The 19,603-nt window shown below is 39.6% G+C and overlaps 1 protein-coding gene across 7 annotated transcripts in view; it reads left to right on the top strand.

The window, feature by feature from the left end:
• The window catches only part of robo2 (roundabout, axon guidance receptor, homolog 2), a 152,473-nt gene that overhangs the window by 99,663 nt on the left and 33,207 nt on the right, over positions 1 to 19,603 (top strand). For all 7 annotated transcript variants that reach the window (XM_082502987.1, XM_082502985.1, XM_082502982.1 and 4 more), the window contains 9 exons: positions 6,062 to 6,198; positions 7,392 to 7,403; positions 11,216 to 11,340; positions 12,868 to 13,039; positions 15,718 to 15,923; positions 16,841 to 16,922; positions 17,027 to 17,192; positions 17,289 to 17,455; positions 18,735 to 18,856. In XM_082502987.1, coding sequence (XP_082359113.1) covers positions 6,062 to 6,198; positions 7,392 to 7,403; positions 11,216 to 11,340; positions 12,868 to 13,039; positions 15,718 to 15,923; positions 16,841 to 16,922; positions 17,027 to 17,192; positions 17,289 to 17,455; positions 18,735 to 18,856 — 1,189 coding nt within the window. The remainder of the gene's footprint in view (positions 1 to 6,061; positions 6,199 to 7,391; positions 7,404 to 11,215; positions 11,341 to 12,867; positions 13,040 to 15,717; positions 15,924 to 16,840; positions 16,923 to 17,026; positions 17,193 to 17,288; positions 17,456 to 18,734; positions 18,857 to 19,603) is intronic.

The raw sequence follows: 19,603 nt of genomic DNA on the forward strand, positions 1-19,603 counted from the left end.
TGTGCTGCTTTCTACATTCAGCATTCAACACATCAAGTTGACAACTGAAAAATGCCGCTTTGTTTCGCCATTTGCTTACATTCCTATCACTCCTCATCTCCCTTCACGAGTGTGTGTGTGTGTGTCTTCGTATTTCTTCCATCTCTGGTTTAAAAAAAAATGGAGTCCAGCAGGGTGAACTTGGCTCTCCTATCCTTTCCACAGCACTTCTTCATGTGCAATTACATTCCTCCTCTAATAGAGAACAGAACTCTCCCCAAGTTCAGTCACAATAAAGAGCTACTGTTCCCTCGCTGTGCGTACGTACGTGTGCGAGTATGTGTGTGGGTGTGTGTGTGTGTGTGGCAACAACTGCCTCTTATCCGTGAGTATTTCCACTCATCTTGTCATTAAGGTTGATATCATATGGGAAGTTGATTACAGATTGATTGTACTCATGTTCCTCTAATAAGTCATGGACGGGCCTAAGGTCCTGTTTTGAGAGTCTGACAGAGATGGGACCAAGAACAATAAGAATGTTGTCCAATATGTGCATACCTGGGTTGTCCACAAGGCAAGGGCTCAGTCAAGACTGTGGGAACCTCTCTAAGCACTTTAGCTGTTACAGTAGCGTCTTTATGGCTGATTACATTGTCTATAATATGCATCAGTGCTCTTAATATATAAAATGAAAAGTGTAAAATCTTGCCGAAGGCATATATAATGTACTTTAGACTTTAAAAGATCACATAATTAGTAAAATTAAATAATTTGCTAAAGTCTAACGATGACTGCTGGGTAAGACCTCAGTCATACTAGTGCAAAAATAGGAGGGCAGCCTCAGTGTGACCAGGGAAAACTGATGGTTGATGAATGATTGCATTTCATTTTTTGGCTTTCTGGGATTTTGAGTAGTTGAAGTGACCAGCTTGCAACCAACAATTTTGATTGGTCCATCACTGTCTGACTTCAGTCCCTCTCAAACAAACTAGTGAAGGTTTCCAAATGATCACCATCAAATTCATAAATGCAGACACATTGCCAACATGTTGTAATCACTCTGAGTAAGTTGGAGTCAGTCTAGACCAATGAGCAAAACTCATCTGCGCTATCAACTAATGAAATGCACAAACCCAATTTGCTAAGGTTTGTGGTGGGCAATTTACTGTAAATTGCACTAAATTTAATACAGAAAAGCATATCTTATTTTGCACACGATATGTGAGAGGGGGAGATGTTATCAGAATGAGTGTGTAATTGACACCACTAGAAAGCTCAAAACTGTGAGCCCAGTGCCAAAACTTTGGCTTTGCCCTGATGCTCTTTACTTAGTGCTCACTTTGAGTGTTTAGAGAGAAGCTCCACATATTCCTGCTTCACAATGAGATTGGGATATTGTTGAAACAGAGAAGAACTGAACTGTACTTATTGGAGCATCTGAAATGCATACAGTACATACAAATGCATGTCTTCCTTTTTGTGTTTCAGGCTTTTAGTCACATTTGTAAATTTCTAAATTGGTACACAATGAAAACACATCTGAAAGCCTTTTATGAGCAGTTCACATAGAGAAACATCCATGTTTCTGTGTTATTCCATTTAATGTGTTAGTGTGTTAGATTAATGTCTGAATGTAACAGTATGTTAGGGTTAGGGTTTGTTAAATGATATATTTCCAGACTCATGCTTTCCACTTCAGACCTGGCAATCAAGACCAACAAGACAAACGGTAAACCATGCCAGCATTATAGTCCCCATCTACTTTGCACTCTTTGGGAAGCTCTACCACTTAACTGTAATATACAACATAAAATAATGTCAAAATACAACAGCACAAAATGCTGTCGGATTAAAGAATTATTATGACACTACAGTAGATTCCTGAAAAAAAAACAAATTTGCTCTGACAAGAGATTTTTTATTTATTTTTTGCGTTACTGCAGAGCATCGTCTGCAGCGTATCACCTTTATTATTATTATTATTGGGGTTTTTTAACACAGCTATAATTTTCCACATAGATAACTAAGGTTCATCTAGTAAATTAATGTTAATTCTGTAACATACAGCATCAGTGATGCAGTGAAGAATCTCACATTAACATTGATGTTTTCACTCAAGAGTGTGTGTCTTCCCCTCTATTAACCCATCACAGCAGCTGTAACATCAGTTGAAAAACAACAAACCGTGTGCGTAACATTTCTTTTGAAAAGCCTTTGTAGCTGCAGGATATGTGACACCAGTGATGGTACGCAACTCCAGGTCATTTTCTCAAAATGCAGAAAAACCAAAGCAGTTTGTGTATTTGGGGACATGGCACAGTAGCGCTAATTTCATTAACACATAGACAGCTTAGGATCTGCCAGTAAAAAATATTTTGTGTTCTTCTACACGTGCATGCCAGCTGTTATACATAGATTCCAGATTTATATAGTTTGTGGTAAAGCAGCTCAGGATAAATCCTGTTCTCCACCTGATTCTCGGTTCTCAGGACTACAACTAGTTCCCTATAATTTTTAACAGAAGAGTTCCCCCTTATGTAATAGACATATTTCTTTGTCTTCAGCCTACTCTTATTTATCATTTATCAGCAAATTTGTGCTGCTCTTGTTAGAATGATGGTCAGTAATGAAATTAATTACCTGCATCTGTTTGTTTCTAAATTTATACATCTGCCCAATTTAGATCTGGCCCAGTCTGTGTGGATTCTGCCAGGTCTAGTAGTAGCACGCTGGTACAGCGCTACACGTTTGACGTAGATGCCAACATATTTGCAACAGTCTGCAACAGATTTGAGTTTCCTCACAGTTAATCATAGTATTATCAGAAACAGATTGTATTTAAATGCCAGCTTGACCCTGTTCAGTCAAAAACTGATAGCAGACTTACTTTGTCTTATTGCCGTTTTATCACATTCTTGATGCACCAATGTGAGTGTGAAGAAACGAACTCATACAGGTGTCGGACCTGGACCCTTCATTCAAAGTGACCATTTAAAAAGCAAGAAGATTGTAAGTTGATTCACACTGTCATAATAATTTTAGTTGCGCAGTGGTCTCTAAACACTATTTCTGTAGTGTAGCTGTAGCCTAACAAATAGAAACTGTAGCTCTGAGTGTGACAACACAGAGAAAAGGGACAGATTTACCATTAACTACTGAACGCTTTTGAATGTGCTAGATAATTATTAGTTATATACTAAGTAACCACTGTTGTGCCACAGACATATATGTATACAACTCCCGTACTTTAGAGATGTGCCTTTGGATCCTATAGTTAAATCTATAATGAATGTATTTTTTTAAACTCATATGAAAGATTCCTACAAATAGCTGAAAGCAACAAACACAGTGCCAGTTGCTTTTAATGTTTTCTCAAATCTATGTTCATTATTGGTGAGTCCTTCTGTGCTGACAAAACCTTTCAGAAACGATTGAGACTGGTCTGGCCAATGTTAAAATGTGAGAAACAAGGTGAAAGCGCATGTCGTGCAAGAAGTTTGAGAGCCAGCCTCGGTTGAGAGTCGTTTTGCGTAGCTTGATTGAAAACGGTGGAAACTATGTGTTATTCACTTGCTCACCTCTCCTTTTGTTCAGGAGTCGTGTTGTTTTGCATAAGCCCTAACTTGTCCCACCACTCTTTCACCTTTTCTTCCAAGTAAGGAAATCACGTTGATCCTTACCATCCGGAGGGAAGGTACTGGAGGATGCTTTCTTTATTAGCTTGTTTGTTTTTCATCTGACAGCAAGCTTGCCACAGAATGTGCTGCCTCATTCCTCTGGATGCCACGCACTCGGTTTCAACAATAAATGCTTTATGCACATCCCCCACTCTTACCTGAACTGTACATCACTTCTCTCTAGAACAAAGCAGTCAGTCATGACTCAGTCAAATAATCATTATGGCTCCTTAAATACATGTGTGGAGGGGTGGAACAGGCATAGTTGAGGAATTTACTTCAATAAAGCTGCCATTGAATGCTTGCTGAGGAAATGTCATAACAGCAGGTAAAAAAAAAATAGACATGGATAGACAGGATAGATTAGTTTTGCAGCTGCCAGTGGAAAACAGCCATCAGTGCACCTGATGGTTGAGCAGAGAGGTGTTTTCCACTCTCAGGGAAATGGACCATATCATACTCTTACCTTAGTTACAAAGTACTACTGTTAAACACTGTTTGTCCTTATATTCAAACTTCAATTGTGGTATCCAGAGTAAATGTTATCCTCTTTTTTTATAAAAAAAAACAAACACACTTAAAAGTATAATTTCATTTTTTATTGACAATCAAAAGCCAAACTCAAAACTCAAAACTTTACACCTCTGTAAAGCCAAAGCCTTATATGGTGTATTTCTCTGTGTTGTAAAGTTCTATTGTTATCAAAAAACCATTAAAAACACATAAAACAGTCAAACTGTTGGACTGGGTAGTATTTTTCTTCATTACAGAGAACATGACCAGTGTAGTTTGTTCAGAAACAACTCTGCTTTGGCATTTTCAATCTCTGTAGGGTTTGCTCTGTAACGCAGACATTGCGGTTCTTTATGTGTTTTTAATAGTTGTTGGAGTGCAAGTGTGGAGCTTTATAGCACATGGGCATGTGCTATAATAAAAGAGTAATATGATGTCAGGCTTTTTCTTTAAAGCTCCTGTGTGGATTTGAAAAAGTCTGAAAATCTTTTGCAGACTTTGCAGACTTCGACAATGATCCCTCTTCGACAGTGGTGTTGACTTGGTTGGATCTTATGAATTTGTATTTTTTAACTCTTGAAATAATTATTTCATGGTGTGCTGTGAGTTATATTATATGACAGCTAAAACTCTTTCAGGCCCTCATTCATTCTTTTTAAGAAATTACCAGATGTTGCTGATTTGCTCACTTGTAGTAGTTGCTGTCTCTCTCATTTATTATTATTCTTTTTTTTTTCAGCCTAATGATGCCCTCCCTTACTGGCACAGGCATTTATATGTGCCTCATACTCAAATTGACAGTGAAAAGCTATTAAATAACAATTCAACACATTGAATCAACTTCACATATTATGTCTGCTTCATTTGTCATGAAATAACAAGGGAACAGGCCTCACCTGACCACAAATCTGCTTGTCAGTTAATTGTCCAGTTAATGCAGATTTTTTTTTGTAAAGCCTGTTTAATTAAAGCTGGAAGTCTGCACTTTAACCAGATACTGGATGTTTAATCCGTTTAATTTGAAGTCCACTGTGGCAGTATACAAAGGCAAAAATACAAAAATTGTGACTTTGTCCAACAAATTATTGAACTAACTGCACTGCATCAGTTCTACCAATATTATTGTTTTCTACATGCTAATCTTTTAAAATATCTGTAATCACATTCTTGTCTAATGCAGATCTAACATTAATCTTTTGAACTGATGCCTGTTTTTGGCCTCTGTGAGTGACAGACTGTGGACAGGGAAGGACTGTCAGCCTGACAGACCACCATCACACAGCACTACCACCCCTCAACTAACATACTACTTACACACTGCCAGAACAGGCACTCTCTTCAATTACAGACTGCAAAAACAAACCATACCAGCATTGCCGGCTTGTCAACTACCATATAATTCACAAAGGTCTGCAGACACACATCAACACAAATATTTGACTACCACAATGAAATTGGAAACAACCTTTCCCTGCTATACTTGATATATTGATTCAGTCAGTTAACATGTCTTACACTAAGAAAGTGTAGTGTCGATAAAAATCATATGGAGCTGAGACACACACACACACACACACACACATGTATATATACACACAGTTATTGAAAAACAGCTCATGAATATTGCACAGGTTTTGAGCGTTTCCAATTGAATGAATACGTCTCTGTGTATTGCCGTCATTGTTGAATAATTGATCCTGCTCCTTGCGATCTCCATTTGTCAAAACGACCAGTTTTGCTTCCCTGTACCACTCCAAGAGGGGAAAACCTTTAACATCTATTGTCATACAGTTCTAAAAAGAGTTTTACTTGGTTAATGCTTCTTTTTCATAGCATTTGAATTAAACGATGATCAGGCAACTTGAATATTAGTGTTATGTTTTTGTTAACAGGTATGAGATCAAGTATGACAAGGAGGACTATGTGCTGAGAGTGAAGAAGGCTTCCATTAATGACGAGGGCACATTCACCTGTGTCGCAGAAAACCGTGTGGGCAAGCTGGAGGCCTCCGCCACCCTCACAGTCAGAGGTATGAAACAGATATATATCAATTCAAACAATTAAATCAATCAGTTAAAAACACACAGAGAAACTGTTGAGCGTATTGTTCTTATTCTTCTTATATACAAAGATGAAGTTTTGGATTGATAATTCACTCGTTACTGTCCCCATTACACAAGTGGAAATGCAGAATGCTGAGTACTATAGCCAAGAGAGATGTAGGCAGTCCATGAATCTGTTTAATTATTTACATTTCCAAGTGCAGCGTCGACACACTCTGCCACCCTCCCCCTGTTGTGGTGGCCTGCAAGCCACACTGCCCTCCATGCTGTAACCACCCAGTCAGCAAAGCCATTTCACAGATTACTGGTGCACACCACACCTGGGGTTTGCAAGGTTAATAAAATCATTCTAACCATTTTTTTTTCTATTTTCACCACTCTTCTTCCCATTAAAGTCGAGTGCTTAACGTCTCTGTGGAGCGCTTTACAGCGACACAGAGGACCAGAGGAGGTAAAACAAGGTCTTGGTTGACTACTTGTTTATGAATCCAGATTCGTGAGAGCACCACCTAAGTTTTTTTGTTTACTTCACCATGAGTACCCATACGGCAATGCAGAGGAAACATTGGGAACAACTACCAACAACTACTTCTCTGTGACACTTTCAGAAGACTCATCCTTTGGATATAACCTACATGCCTGACTTTTTTTTTTGGTTCTTTTTCCTCCTCTTTCCTTTTTTTGGGTTCTGTTCATCAGCATTTATGGCAAACACATCTTTGCCTCGCTACTACAAACATACACCACCCATAGAATTGTAGATTTCATTATTGCAGAGAAGGTCCAGCAGTGTATTTGTCCCTGAGGAGCAATAATGACTGCCCACACTGAAATTTGAATGCAATTTAAGACTTTTGACTACCAGTGGGTATTCACATCAGACGGCCTCTGTCATTCAGGGGTCTGAGAAACAGATGATGGGAGCTCATCAGCAAAACTGTCCAGTGGGCAGTGGACAAAACCTACTGGATCCTCTCTTTGTAACGCTTACACTGTGCTAGAAGTGTGTTTGCCCAACACAACATGTCATTCATTCTGATTTTGATTTCCCTTGTCTTATTTTATTATGTTCTGTTCCTTTTGTGTTGTTTTATGTTTGTGCGTCTGTGTCTTAATTTGTTTCTTTTGTGTATCCACTCCACCATTGTCGTGTTTCCAGCTCGCCCCGTCGGTAAGTACCCATCCTTCTGATTTGATCCCATGCTGCATGCCTTCTCCATACACCCTGTTGCATTTGACTGCTTGACAATCACTAACCATCGCTTTAACATTCCTGTACTTGACTAACACATTTGTTGCATAAGTTGTCCTTTCCTTTCAGTTGTTTTTTTTTTGTACATCAGATACTTGTGAGATATTTGCAGATTTTAGAGCTGTATCTCTTTTCGTTAACTGGCTCTTGTATGTACTTTAGAGTTCAGAAACTATACTAAAACTTTTCTGTCTATACATCAGATATAGATTTAGACAGATCCTTTTTTTTTGTTCTCTCCACGCTGTGCTCTTTAGCATATCCAGTTTAAAATGAATGAATGAATGAATGAATAAATGATGTTTTCTAGTGGCAGTTCTCAGGTTTAATTTCAGGAGTGTTAGGTACATAGAAATTCCTTGATGCTTTACGACTTTACTAGAAATGCTTTCCCGTGGATAAACAGCTGTCCTAAACTTTGCATTGTCACAAAGTTACTATTCATTTTGTATTTTTATCGCATATACTTGAGCTCTACTCGCAGCTGATGAATATTGCGTATGTTGCTTTATTATTATAGATCAAGGCTTATGTTAGCATTGTTCCTCTAAACTGAAGGTTCTTTAGATTGTAGTCTCTATTCTTTACAGTGAAAGAGTGGGCTAGCAGTGTAATTGACTCAGACATTGTCATCTCATATGGTCCAGAATGTGTTTAACTTGCGAGTCTTGAGGCCATCTGTGGATTTTTGGATCACAGAGCTGAGATCTGTTTAGTTTTGATCAGCTTCTTTCCTTCTGAGCCCAAGAACACCGGTCTGGGAATGTCGTTTTATTTCCCAATAGATTGGTGTAGGTCAACAGAAAACCACATTTGGCACACTTCATATGTGAGATTGTTAGAGGGAGTAAGTGAAAATTGGCATCTTGAGAGAGAGACGTGCTTTTGAGTGCAGAAATGGGAAGAATGCAATAATGAGAAATATGCAGGAGGAGAAAGAAAGGGAAAAGAAGTGTGTGTCAAGACAAGCTTGACTGGTAGAAAAAAACAGACACTGCCTCAATGGCAGGACTTTGGTTGGCAAAACAGCAGTGGCGGTTCTCTGATTGTCAAACTGTCAGTTTCCAAGAAGATGGAGGAAATTACACATTCACTCTGCCTGTGGGAAGAGACAGTAATTGCTGTCAACTTTTGAATAAAATATGATTGAATGTGGGATTTTAAAGGAGGAAGAAATATTTGTGCTTGTGTGTGCTGAATGGATCGCTGTCTCTTTGTCCATTTGTTCTTTTCACCCTGACTGCTGTTTTATGCCGAGCCCTCTCCAAGCCAGGCAGATGTGACTTGTCATGAATTAAATATGGGCCCCTGATCGTGTGTTTCCTTAGGAGGGAACAGGAAGGAGCTTCTCATATGTCATTAAGGGTTTCTGAATAAAAAACAGGGCCAATGTCTGCTAGCCCTGAGCCAAGCTGTGAAACTGTCGCACACTAACTTCCCCTTGATTTGTCGAAAGTTTTGATCTGTTCTTCTCCATTGGACCCTGTCTACCTTTTGGTCATTCTCAATCACATTCCCCATGACTATTTTATTCAAATATAATTTAAAGATAGAAAGAGGGATGAAAAGTTGTGAAATATGTAGTTGACTAATAGAAAAGCAGTAAAGACAAAGCCGAGCCTTTTTGTTTAAATTGCAGTTTTAACTGGAGTCACCAATCACACAACTGAGATAGGATGGATTGGATGTTTTTGGCACTTATTAGTAAATCTAACAGTTTAGCACACTTGCACATTAGGAAGCTTAACCATTAATAAAAAGATATCTCAGAAAATGCCCCCAAGATATCTGTGGGTCATGACAAAACTGGTTTCCAAACAGATTGCTTCCTTTTATTTGGTATGTTAACATTGGCTGTAGATAAAAGAGGGTGTTTTTTGGTCTGCCTTTGGAAACAATGAGTCATACCTGAAAAACAGTTCAAAGCATAAGAATTCAGGCCCATTTAACATGACTTTAAATCATAAATAGTGGGGAAAAAAGGAAGTAAGCATCCTTTTTCTGCTTAAGTGTGTAAATAAGTCCATGAGAATGGCAAACAAAGAGTCATTAATGGGAATTGAGAAAGTGACAAAGGACCATGCTGGGTAGTACAGTGATAGGAGGCATTCTGTAAGGTGTGAAACCACATTTTAGTGAGTTGTTAATAATGCAGTGTGTGGTATGGAATGGAGCAGAGAAGGGAGGGAACTAAGACCTTGCCAGAGCAGGATTTAAGAGCTCTGTATCAGGCCCAGCATTGTGAGAGCCACAAGATATCCAAGCAGCAGAAGGCCAAACGGCAAAGCAGTAAATCTGTTGCCATCTGCACCATTCCCAACTGTGTGTATCTTTGACAAATACACACGCCCAAAAAGGGATTACATGATGAAACCAGCCAAATGGGAAGAGTTTGGCCTTACTGGAACCAGCTGGCTTATCAGAGAAAGGACTTAGAAGAAATCAAAAGAAACAGAAAGAGTGCAAGATGTTGCATTGCAACAATTCTTGTCAGAATTTTGCAGAAGTCTTGGTGTTTCTCATTGTGTTTCTGCAAAGAAAATGGTCCCTCTAATCCACTCTCTGTGCTTATTTGATAGTATGGCAGTGACTCAGGGCCCTTAATGTGTTGACTTTCATTATCTCTGCAGGAGCTGTGTTTCCTCTGTAAGAGTTTTTGATTTTTATCTTGGCAAACATGGCTCTTGTCAACATGACCCTCAATGACATTCACCGAAGAAACAAGTAGAGGCCCTGGGTCAGGCAGTAATTTACTCAGATAATTAAAATGCTTTCTTGCACTTGTACCGATCATCATCTATCAAATGATAGATTATTATGTCTGGATACTAAAGTTTTTCATGCATAAGGACACATGCTATATCCCTTTTTTGTGCCATCTATGCACTTGGATTATGTCAGCTTTTGCTTGTTAAATATCTCATTAAAAAGCAATTGAAATATCTGTGAAACAAAGTTTGGTGTGAAATTCTCCCTCCTTCACCTGGTGTCACGTAACGGTCAGAAAGCAAAAACGGCAGCACTGCACGCCAATAGAAGTTGTATCCAGTCCGCTGTCTTTGTTATTGACCTGCATCTGTCAAGTTGTCAGTCAGAAATGTCTCACTGTTCGTCTAGCTGCTGATAAACGTGTGAATGTTAACTGAGAAAGCTTCACAGTACAGTTTCAGACTTTGATAGCTTTTCAAGTGTTAGCTTGTTGTGTGGTAAACACTGAAGTAGTCTTTTCTTTCTCTCACTCACTTTTGATACAGCTTTGATCAGAAGTTGTATCAAGCTGCTCACAATCTTGACTTTTATATGAGATGCATTCTGATGCAGAGTAAACCCTCCATATGGAAAGTCAGACACAATTAACCCTGTCTATTCCTGTTATAGTTTTCGATGTTTCCAGGGCATGGGTGTGCCTATGTGTTGTCTCAGATCTAAATGCCTTTGTGACTGAGACGCTTCCTTGTGTGAATGCCACTGTGACTGTCATTCATTCAGCTTCAGTCTCACCTGGATGAATGGCCAGCCTTGTTACCATGGCAGTGAGAGTCATGATAGTCACTGGTGTTCAGAGCAAAAGACAGATATGATGCTGCATGGAAGCTCTGTACAGCACTCCCATTTTGATTTTACCATGTGGTATATTGCTTGTTTTTGCTTGAAGTCCTTAAGCCTTAATGTTCGGCTTCACTATGCACCGCAGGTCCTCTAACACTGTTGTTCTGGCCCTTTGACTTCAGCTCCTCCCCAGTTTGTCATCCGTCCAAGGGACCAAATCGTGTCACAAGGCCGTACTGCTACCTTCCCATGTGAAACCAAAGGAAATCCACAACCTGCTGTCTTCTGGCAGAAGGAGGGGAGTCAGGTACAAACACAGACTAATCCAGTTTAATGTTGTTTTTTAATTACTTTTTCATTATTATTTTTTACATGTGAAAACATATCACTCTCTTTTTAGGCGGGATTTATTATCTACCGTACATCTGGCGTTATCAGGTTTCGATTCTACCAACTGTACACACAGTCATTGTGTTTTTTGGATTCCCCTGCTTTGCACACACACACACAGACAGCACTTCTACACTATCTGCGATCGGTATCTTTACCACAGACACATAGATACACCTTTGTTCTCAGGATCCGCCAAATCAAAGTGTGCCTGGCAAAGTGCTAATTGGTTTTCTGTGACCCTGTACTGATAAGAACGATCCTAACCCTCACTCAAGCAGATAACCCATTCAAATACCTGGGTGTCCTCACAACGGTCAACAACAGTGCCAATTAGGAACCTGTTGAGGCTTGTAGATGAGCCACAGATATGATTCAGCTCTCGCTAAGGTTGAAACACGCTCACGCATAGCCTGCAGGCCAACAATTAGAACAGAGTTTTCTGAAAACAGTGAACAGAAGTGAGACACATGCTTACAACTTTGCACAGGTATGATACTCAAATAACAATATGTTACCTAAAGCATTGTGAGTCAGTGCTATTGAGTAATGTGAACTCAAATTTTGTGTGTGTCTCACTTTGTCATTAAAGTTGAGGCTTTTCAAATGACTGTTCGTTCTTGACATTTCTGCACTTGTTGGCACTTGTCCTTGTGTTTATTAAAGCTTTCTATTCTTTATCCTTACTGTGATGTGATGTGATGGTATTTGTTAAAGCTAATTAAGTATATTAGTTAAATAACATTAATGCATTTCTTCCAGTTGAACATCTCATATGTTCTGGAGACCCATAGAGTCTAATATAAAAGAAACTGTGCAGTTTGCTACATGTAAGTGATTAGATGTAATTCAATCCAGCTGTTTTTGCTGGTTCCCTCTGGGGATCCTAATAAAAGAGTACAGGAATAGCTGGGACAAGGTGGGAACTACTCAGAAAGAAGTACTTTTTTCTGTGTCATTAGTCGTCTAATTCTGTGTATTTACTCTGAAATGTGTTACGCTGATTATGTCTTCCTTTCTAAATTCAAGATTACATTATATTTAATAAAGTCTAATTTACATGAGGTGGTCTCCTTTTAAAAAAAATACATTTAAAAAAAAATCTCAAAACCACTGTGGAATTGAAACAGAGAGGAAAGTGGTCATGAAGCCAACAAGAGCAAAAAGTTCCCTTCCTAAGAGAGTGGAGCCACTGGCTTGGCCCAAGAATAAGTATGAAACCAAGTCATCAAACATGTTTTGCAGCTCGTGAAGTCGGTTCACATAGTCAAAGAGAGAATTGTTCATGCTGTGATTACACTAATAGTCGGATGTGTTTGCATGTTAGTGTGCACAGTATATGTGTGGATTCAATGGTGATGGATGTGTGAGCATTTTTGTAATTCTTCCAGGTTGAACTGCTTCCATGTTCTCACTAATTGGCTGTTTGTTCCATTTCCTGCAGAATTTGCTCTTTCCCAACCAACCCCAGCAGCCCAACAATCGCTTTTCGGTGTCGCCCAGTGGAGCCCTGACCATCTCATCTGTGCAGCGGGCAGATGCTGGTTACTATATTTGCCAGGCCCTGACCGTTGCAGGCAGTATCCTCGCCAAGGCTCAACTGGAGGTCACAGATGGTGAGGAAAACCTGACGTGTAACTTCTGCCATGCCAGCACACTACTACACACTGACACATTGCTTAGTACCACTGCAGATGGGGTGAGGCAGGTGAACCATCACCAAACAAATTACTTATACTGACACTGATGGCATCTGACTTGAGTTTGTCAGCTTTTAGCTACAACACGGCTATTGCCTGGTTAAGTGCAAGTAGGAATTTGGCCTTCAAGACCTTTGTGTGTGCAGTAGGTGCACAAGTACAAATGAATTTTTTAAACAGTCAAAGTGCAAAGAAAATTCAACTACTGTTGAAGAAATGTCAGTATGTCCATAACCTTCAGTTACTGTGTTTTTGCTCTGTGCACTTATTTCTTTCTTTCCTGATGCAATTTTATTAAAAATGCCTCGTCTTCCTATTGGAAAGAAAATAGAGCATTGCCCTTGAGTTTGTTCAAGTTTAATGGTCAGCGGTTTGGTGAGTGAGGGAGCCACATGTTTGTGTATGAGGGCGGGAGCAGGAGAAGGAGACTGATAGAGTGACAGTGGCTTTCTATGAAATGAATTATTTTTGTCTTGCTAGGCGCGGGAGCATCTAATCAGCTATTGTGATGGCAAGATAGACGGCTATCCATATGTCGGCTAAAGTACCTGCTAGCAAAAAGATTAAAAACACAGCATGGGCATTTTTTTGGTTTTGTTTTGCAGTCGGGTGCAGGTACATAATTGAAAGTGCCCTTCAAATTCCTGCTTATCACTTTTTCAGCTGTATTTGTATTTTTATTTAAACAAACATTTTGTACACATGGCATGCGGGTTTAACAGTCACAAGTGTTAGAACTCTGATTGGGCTTTAAATTCTTTATGAGTGTCTCAGACAGACTGAAGAACTCTATCAAAGTCTTACAAAGAAAGATACAGATATCCTTTTTGGATATTAGTGATACTACTTCCAGCTCACAATTGGCAGTACCAGGGCCACAGGGTGATCAACTTAATGGCAGTATAGTGGACAGGTGGTGGCAACAAATAGGATGTCTCCATAACTCAGTGTAGACAGTATGGTGAAAAACACATTCACTTTGGAATGAAATGTGTAGCATTGTTATAGTTAAGGTATTTTAATTCCCACTTTTATTTTTGCCAAGATATGCTATTGAAGACATGTTAGCAAAATGAATCAAATCAGTGGAAAAGGAGGAAAGAGTGTGGTGTGGGTCAGGGTGAGGTCATGGCCACACCTGCTGCAGTCTTCATGTGATTTACTGCCCGGAGTCCCGCCAGCAGTCTGTGGAGTTCAAGGAGATCTGTAATGAGAAATTCCTGATCCAGAGACCCAAGGCCTTAGTCGAGCTTTGCCTCCTCCCTTTGTCACTCCCACATGCCATGGACACATAAATTAAACGCATCAAACCCCTTGACCAAACCATGCCTTCTGTTTGCGCTTTAGCTTCTGTCAAACCGAGTCTTACAGCAGTGTACTGTACTAAGTAAGGACTGCATTAATGTGAGGGACGTTGCTTTAAACATCTTTTAACAAACATGGATGCACATTATAATTTAATGCATCTTAATTTGACAAACTATGCTATCAGAAGACAAACTGTATCTTACTGAGTCCCTGGCTAGAAGCAAATGCTTTGAATCGTCTCTTGGCTGGATTTCAACTTTACATTATTACTTTTGATTCATTTGATCACATTTGCCCTACTTACTTATTATAGAGGCCTAAAAACAAAAAGGTGGAATTAATGTAGTATATTTGGCTGGTGGATAACATATCAGGTTTCTCTCCACCTTCTTGACCCGAAGCATCTACGAAAGTAGAGAGAATAATCTGGAAACACTTCCTTTTATCAGATGTAACTGCGGGACAGAAACTAGGGTTGCAAGTGAGGTGTGATAATGTGTTGAAAGGTTACTGAGGTACTTGGTAATTAGCCCCTGCAGGTCTGACATCATTAATCCATACTTTCTAATTAATGTAGGTTCTGCGAAGCCAGGGGGACTCCACATTATTCAACTCTAAATATATAAACTGCCTTTGTGCTACAGTACTAAATCTCTGAGATCGCCTCTGACACATCCCCTATTTTACAGATGTTACCCAAAGGCTTTTCTGGCACATTAAAACAAATGAATTTGCTCATATAAATGGAATCCATCAAAGTTGTAGCATTTAAATTGAAACTGGAACCAAATAATAAAAAAATTAAGGTTGCCTTCTCTGATTCTTTTGAAATAAAGAGTCCAGTTTCCGTACTTTCTAAAATTCACCTTTTATTGTGCCCCACACTGCACATAATGAAGTATTTATCTGAACCATACTGGCTCAATAGGCCAGTGTCTCACCGCCAAACTGTACCACAGAGTCTAGAGTAGTGTGTAAAAATAAAGCTACCCAGGCAGTAACTGGAAACCGCTTAGCATCCCTCTGCCACATCAATGAAAGAAGAAAACACTACTCAGCTTTTCTTTCCTGGAAATACAGGAATCATTGTTCTGTGGCACAATTACAAGACCTGCAGAGAAAATAGTCTACTTTATGATAGATACCAATATCCGCCCCCCGCTGTGTGTTTTATAACCAGTGCTATCACTCAGTTTATTTTATAGTCATGCGCATTATATGAGCATCATCATTCATCTGAACTACAGAATATGGATAACACTCACATTTTCCTCTTTGTTTCACAGTGCTCACAGATAGACCTCCGCCTATTATTCGCCAAGGCCCATCCAATCAGACCCTGGGGGTTGACAGTATGGCGCTACTGAAGTGTCAGGCTTCAGGAGATCCTATCCCCTCAATCAGCTGGCTGAAGGATGGGGTCAGTCTACTAGGAAAGGACCCCCGCATGTCGCTGCAGGAGCTGGGCAGTCTGCAGATCAAAAACATCAGGGTAAAAGATTTTAGTGTTAAAGTCACAGTTACTACTACTAACTGCTACTATGTGTTAAAAGTTTTGTGCTTTCTTTGTAGCAGAGCTTAAAACCAGCATTAACATAAAATGTTAATGCAGTTATTTGCAACCGCATGGTCATGTTTTCAAGACTCCAGGATACAAGGTTTTTCCAGTGGGCATACAAGAAGTACCAAACCCCCCTGTTTAACCTGCATGATTGTATCACTTAGTGGCATGGTAGCTCCATTTGAGTTCAGCTGTGAAGGGTTGGATGGAATCCAGCTGTGGTTCAGAATATATACACACACATTTATGCACACGCAAATGTATCAAGTAGATTAAATTTAGAAGAATCGCATCTCCCTTTCTGCACTCTGTGGCCTCAGTGGAATACCTATTACGCTTGACAAAACCGGTGACCACTGACATGTTATTTAATAAATGGAAGGAAGGCACAGGGACAGAAACCAACAAACAACCAAAGTTCCTAAGAGGGATGGAGAGACAAGCCAGCTGTCATCGGTCCAGGGGGTTCTTGCAGCCCATCCTAAATTAATTAGCCTGTCTTTGTTGTGGTCGGCAGGACAGTGGGGAAATAAGGAGGGGGAGTGGAAAAGTGATGGAAGGGTGGTGAGTAGAAAATGGAATTCATTAGGAAATTAGCGTCAGCACTTTGAGGCACTCACAAATGACACACGGTTTGTCCAGCGCAGGGCCTAGCCGGAGAAGTCCCCCCATCAGTTTCACTGTGTCAGCGATAGGAGGAAACACGTATTCAGTCACTGCTGCTTTTAGGAGGGGGAACTAAAATGTCCCTTTCGCTAATAGTGTTATTAATGGAATCCTTACTACTGCTTATATTGTTTGCTGCTTGTTTTCATTTATATATATGTCTTTATTCCACTGTGTTCTAGCTTGCAGACTCTGGGATCTACACATGTGTGGCCACCAGCTCCAGTGGCGAAACCTCATGGAGTGCCTTCTTGGAAGTCAAAGGTAGGTCGAGGGAAGATGACATGATATTGACGTGATATTTGTTTTAACTTTACTGTTTATTGATGAAAATGGCTGTTTGTTGTATTCTTCACTGAAACTTTCAGAATCAGGTGGAGTGATTGTAATGAAGAACCATGATGATAATGAGCTTCCAGGCCCACCATCTAAACCTCAAGTTACCGATGTCACCAAGAACAGTGTGTCCCTGTCCTGGCAGCCTGGGCTGGCTGGAGCGTCTCCTGTTTCCTCCTATGTCATTGAAGCGTTCAGGTTTGTTTTACCACTCCCATTAAAGCGCCAGTCACTAGCTATCAGCTTTGGTATGCTATGGATTGCAGATATAACTTTATTTCTCTTGCACTGCAGTCAATCAGTGAGCAACAGTTGGCAAACAGTGGCAGACCACGTCAAAACCACCCAGTTCACTGTCAAAGGTCTCCGTCCGAACACCATCTACCTGTTCATGGTGCGAGCTGTGAACAGCCAGGGCCTGAGCGATCCAAGCCCCATGTCTGATCCTGTCAGAACACAAGGTACCTTACATAACACTAATATAAAGCAACTTCATTACATTCACTGCATGTATGCATAGGTTCTTCATAAGCCACAAGCTGAATTTGATTTTTGTTTCTAAGGATAGATTAAGGTCGCTGTGTTCCACTCCAAACTCTGGTACTTATCAGCCCATCTCAGCAGTCTGCAGTGAACAGTTATACTGACACTAACACTGCACAACTTTCAAGAGGTCAAATTTTTCATTGCAGTTCAGCTCATTAAGGCTGCACTTAAGCAATTATGTAAAATAGCCATGTCTACTTTTGGAAGGCCTAACAGAGTTAGTGCTATGCCTGCTATGTTAATCATCATAACAGAAGAAAATGACTGTCTCCAAACCCAAAGATGATTTGGTTACAGTACTGGACAGTCTGCAGTCAGATTGCATTGATATGATAACACCCTCCCACAAGCAATCCTTTGGCCGTGCTCTGTCAAATGTAAGCTAATACCATCCTAAAAAAGTGAATTTGATTTGCAGCCTATCTCTCTCATGGTGAGATGAAGACCTTCAGATGATATATAGAAGTGTTGATTGACAATAGCATGCACTGATGATAAAGTGATTTTTTACTACTTTTAACTGTGTTTGGCCTGTCTTGCTCCTTTGGTGTGTCCATGTTATTTATCACTGCGCTGGGTTGTGTAAATGAGGCATCTTTTTTTTAAATATAGGAAATGATATTTGTGGCTTTTTTTCCTCCAGTAAATAACTCAAAATGTGGCTCATTTCAGCCACACTCAGTATCTCATATGCTGGATTTTTTTTTATTGCTTATAACTTGAAACACATGCATGGGAGAAATGAGCTGGAACATAGTGTCATGTGTCCATTCATCTTCCATCCAGTATGTCTAAGGGGTCATATATTCAGAGTTCATTCAGTGATGTGGTTTTTCAGTCAGATCCCAGTAAGTGCAGACAAGTCGCACGTCTAAAGAACTTTGCAAACCCAACTCTGCTTTCTTTTCTTTAGATCAGAAAAGTGCTTAATACAAAATGGAATGAGGTCATTTTAATGCAGATGAAGTTGCTCCTTTTTAAATGAAGTCGTGATTACCAAGTGTACACGTCTTTGTTAAATCTGGCTTGTCTATTCATTCTTTCTTTTGTTATTCCACTTCTGATGGTGATGAATCAAGGTTTATTGTGTGGAGCTGAGTGAACAGAGTTTAAGAAGAGTAAGAAACATTTTACTCTCTTTGACTTTACTTTGGGACTTCTCCTTCTCATTTTTACTTTCTTGTTCTCTTGTAGATATAAGCCCTCCAGCTCAGGGTGTGGACCACAGGCACGTACAGAAGGAGCTCGGCGAGGTCATAGTTCGCTTGCACAATCCTGTTGTCCTGAGTCCCACAACCATTCAGGTCACATGGACAGTAAGTATAGCTTAGCATACTCAGACTTTAGCTGAGTATTTTCACTGCAAGAGCATATATTGTGATTCTTTGATTGTGCAAAATTGAGTCACAGTCAAGATAGTTGGCATTAAATATTCCTCTTTGAAGTCAGAAGGTGCTCCTTGAGGCTAGGATTTGTTTTATGCCAGGAAATTTTTGTCAGGTTATTCCCTAAGACTGCAGCTTTGAAATTGTAAATGGGAATTTAAAAGTAACTGAACATCAGATAGCTGTAAAATGGTTTTATTAACCACAGTAACATCAAAAGAGATGTCAGAGACATCTGGTTGTTCATCTATCTTCCATATGTCTTCAGCTGCTTCCTGCTTACATAAAGGACTACCGTACTCAGATAAAAGCAGATTGAAATTAATTTTTGTGTAATACAGTGTAGTAATCTGCAAACAGGAACCTTTGCATCCACTATATCCTATATGCACTTTCTGATGCTTCAAAATAAGAATAAACTTTTGGCCAAGTTTAGAACATTTTGCCAAATGTGAAACACTTTAAAAAAAAAATTATATCTGTTTAATAATAAGAACAGAAACACTACGGTGTTTAGACTGTATAATATGTACATGGTTATTTTGATTGTGGTCCTATAAATCCCTTGGTGGCAAAGGGAGTGCATTTTCAAATGATCCACATTAGCAGTTTTCCTGGTGACATCTTTATTGACCCCTGTGGACTTGTTCGCTAATTTAATGCTAAAGCATTGCTTTA

The sequence above is a fragment of the Aulonocara stuartgranti genome (assembly GCF_965226115.1).
Source record: "Aulonocara stuartgranti genome assembly, chromosome: 14".
Lineage (NCBI taxonomy): Eukaryota > Metazoa > Chordata > Actinopteri > Cichliformes > Cichlidae > Aulonocara > Aulonocara stuartgranti.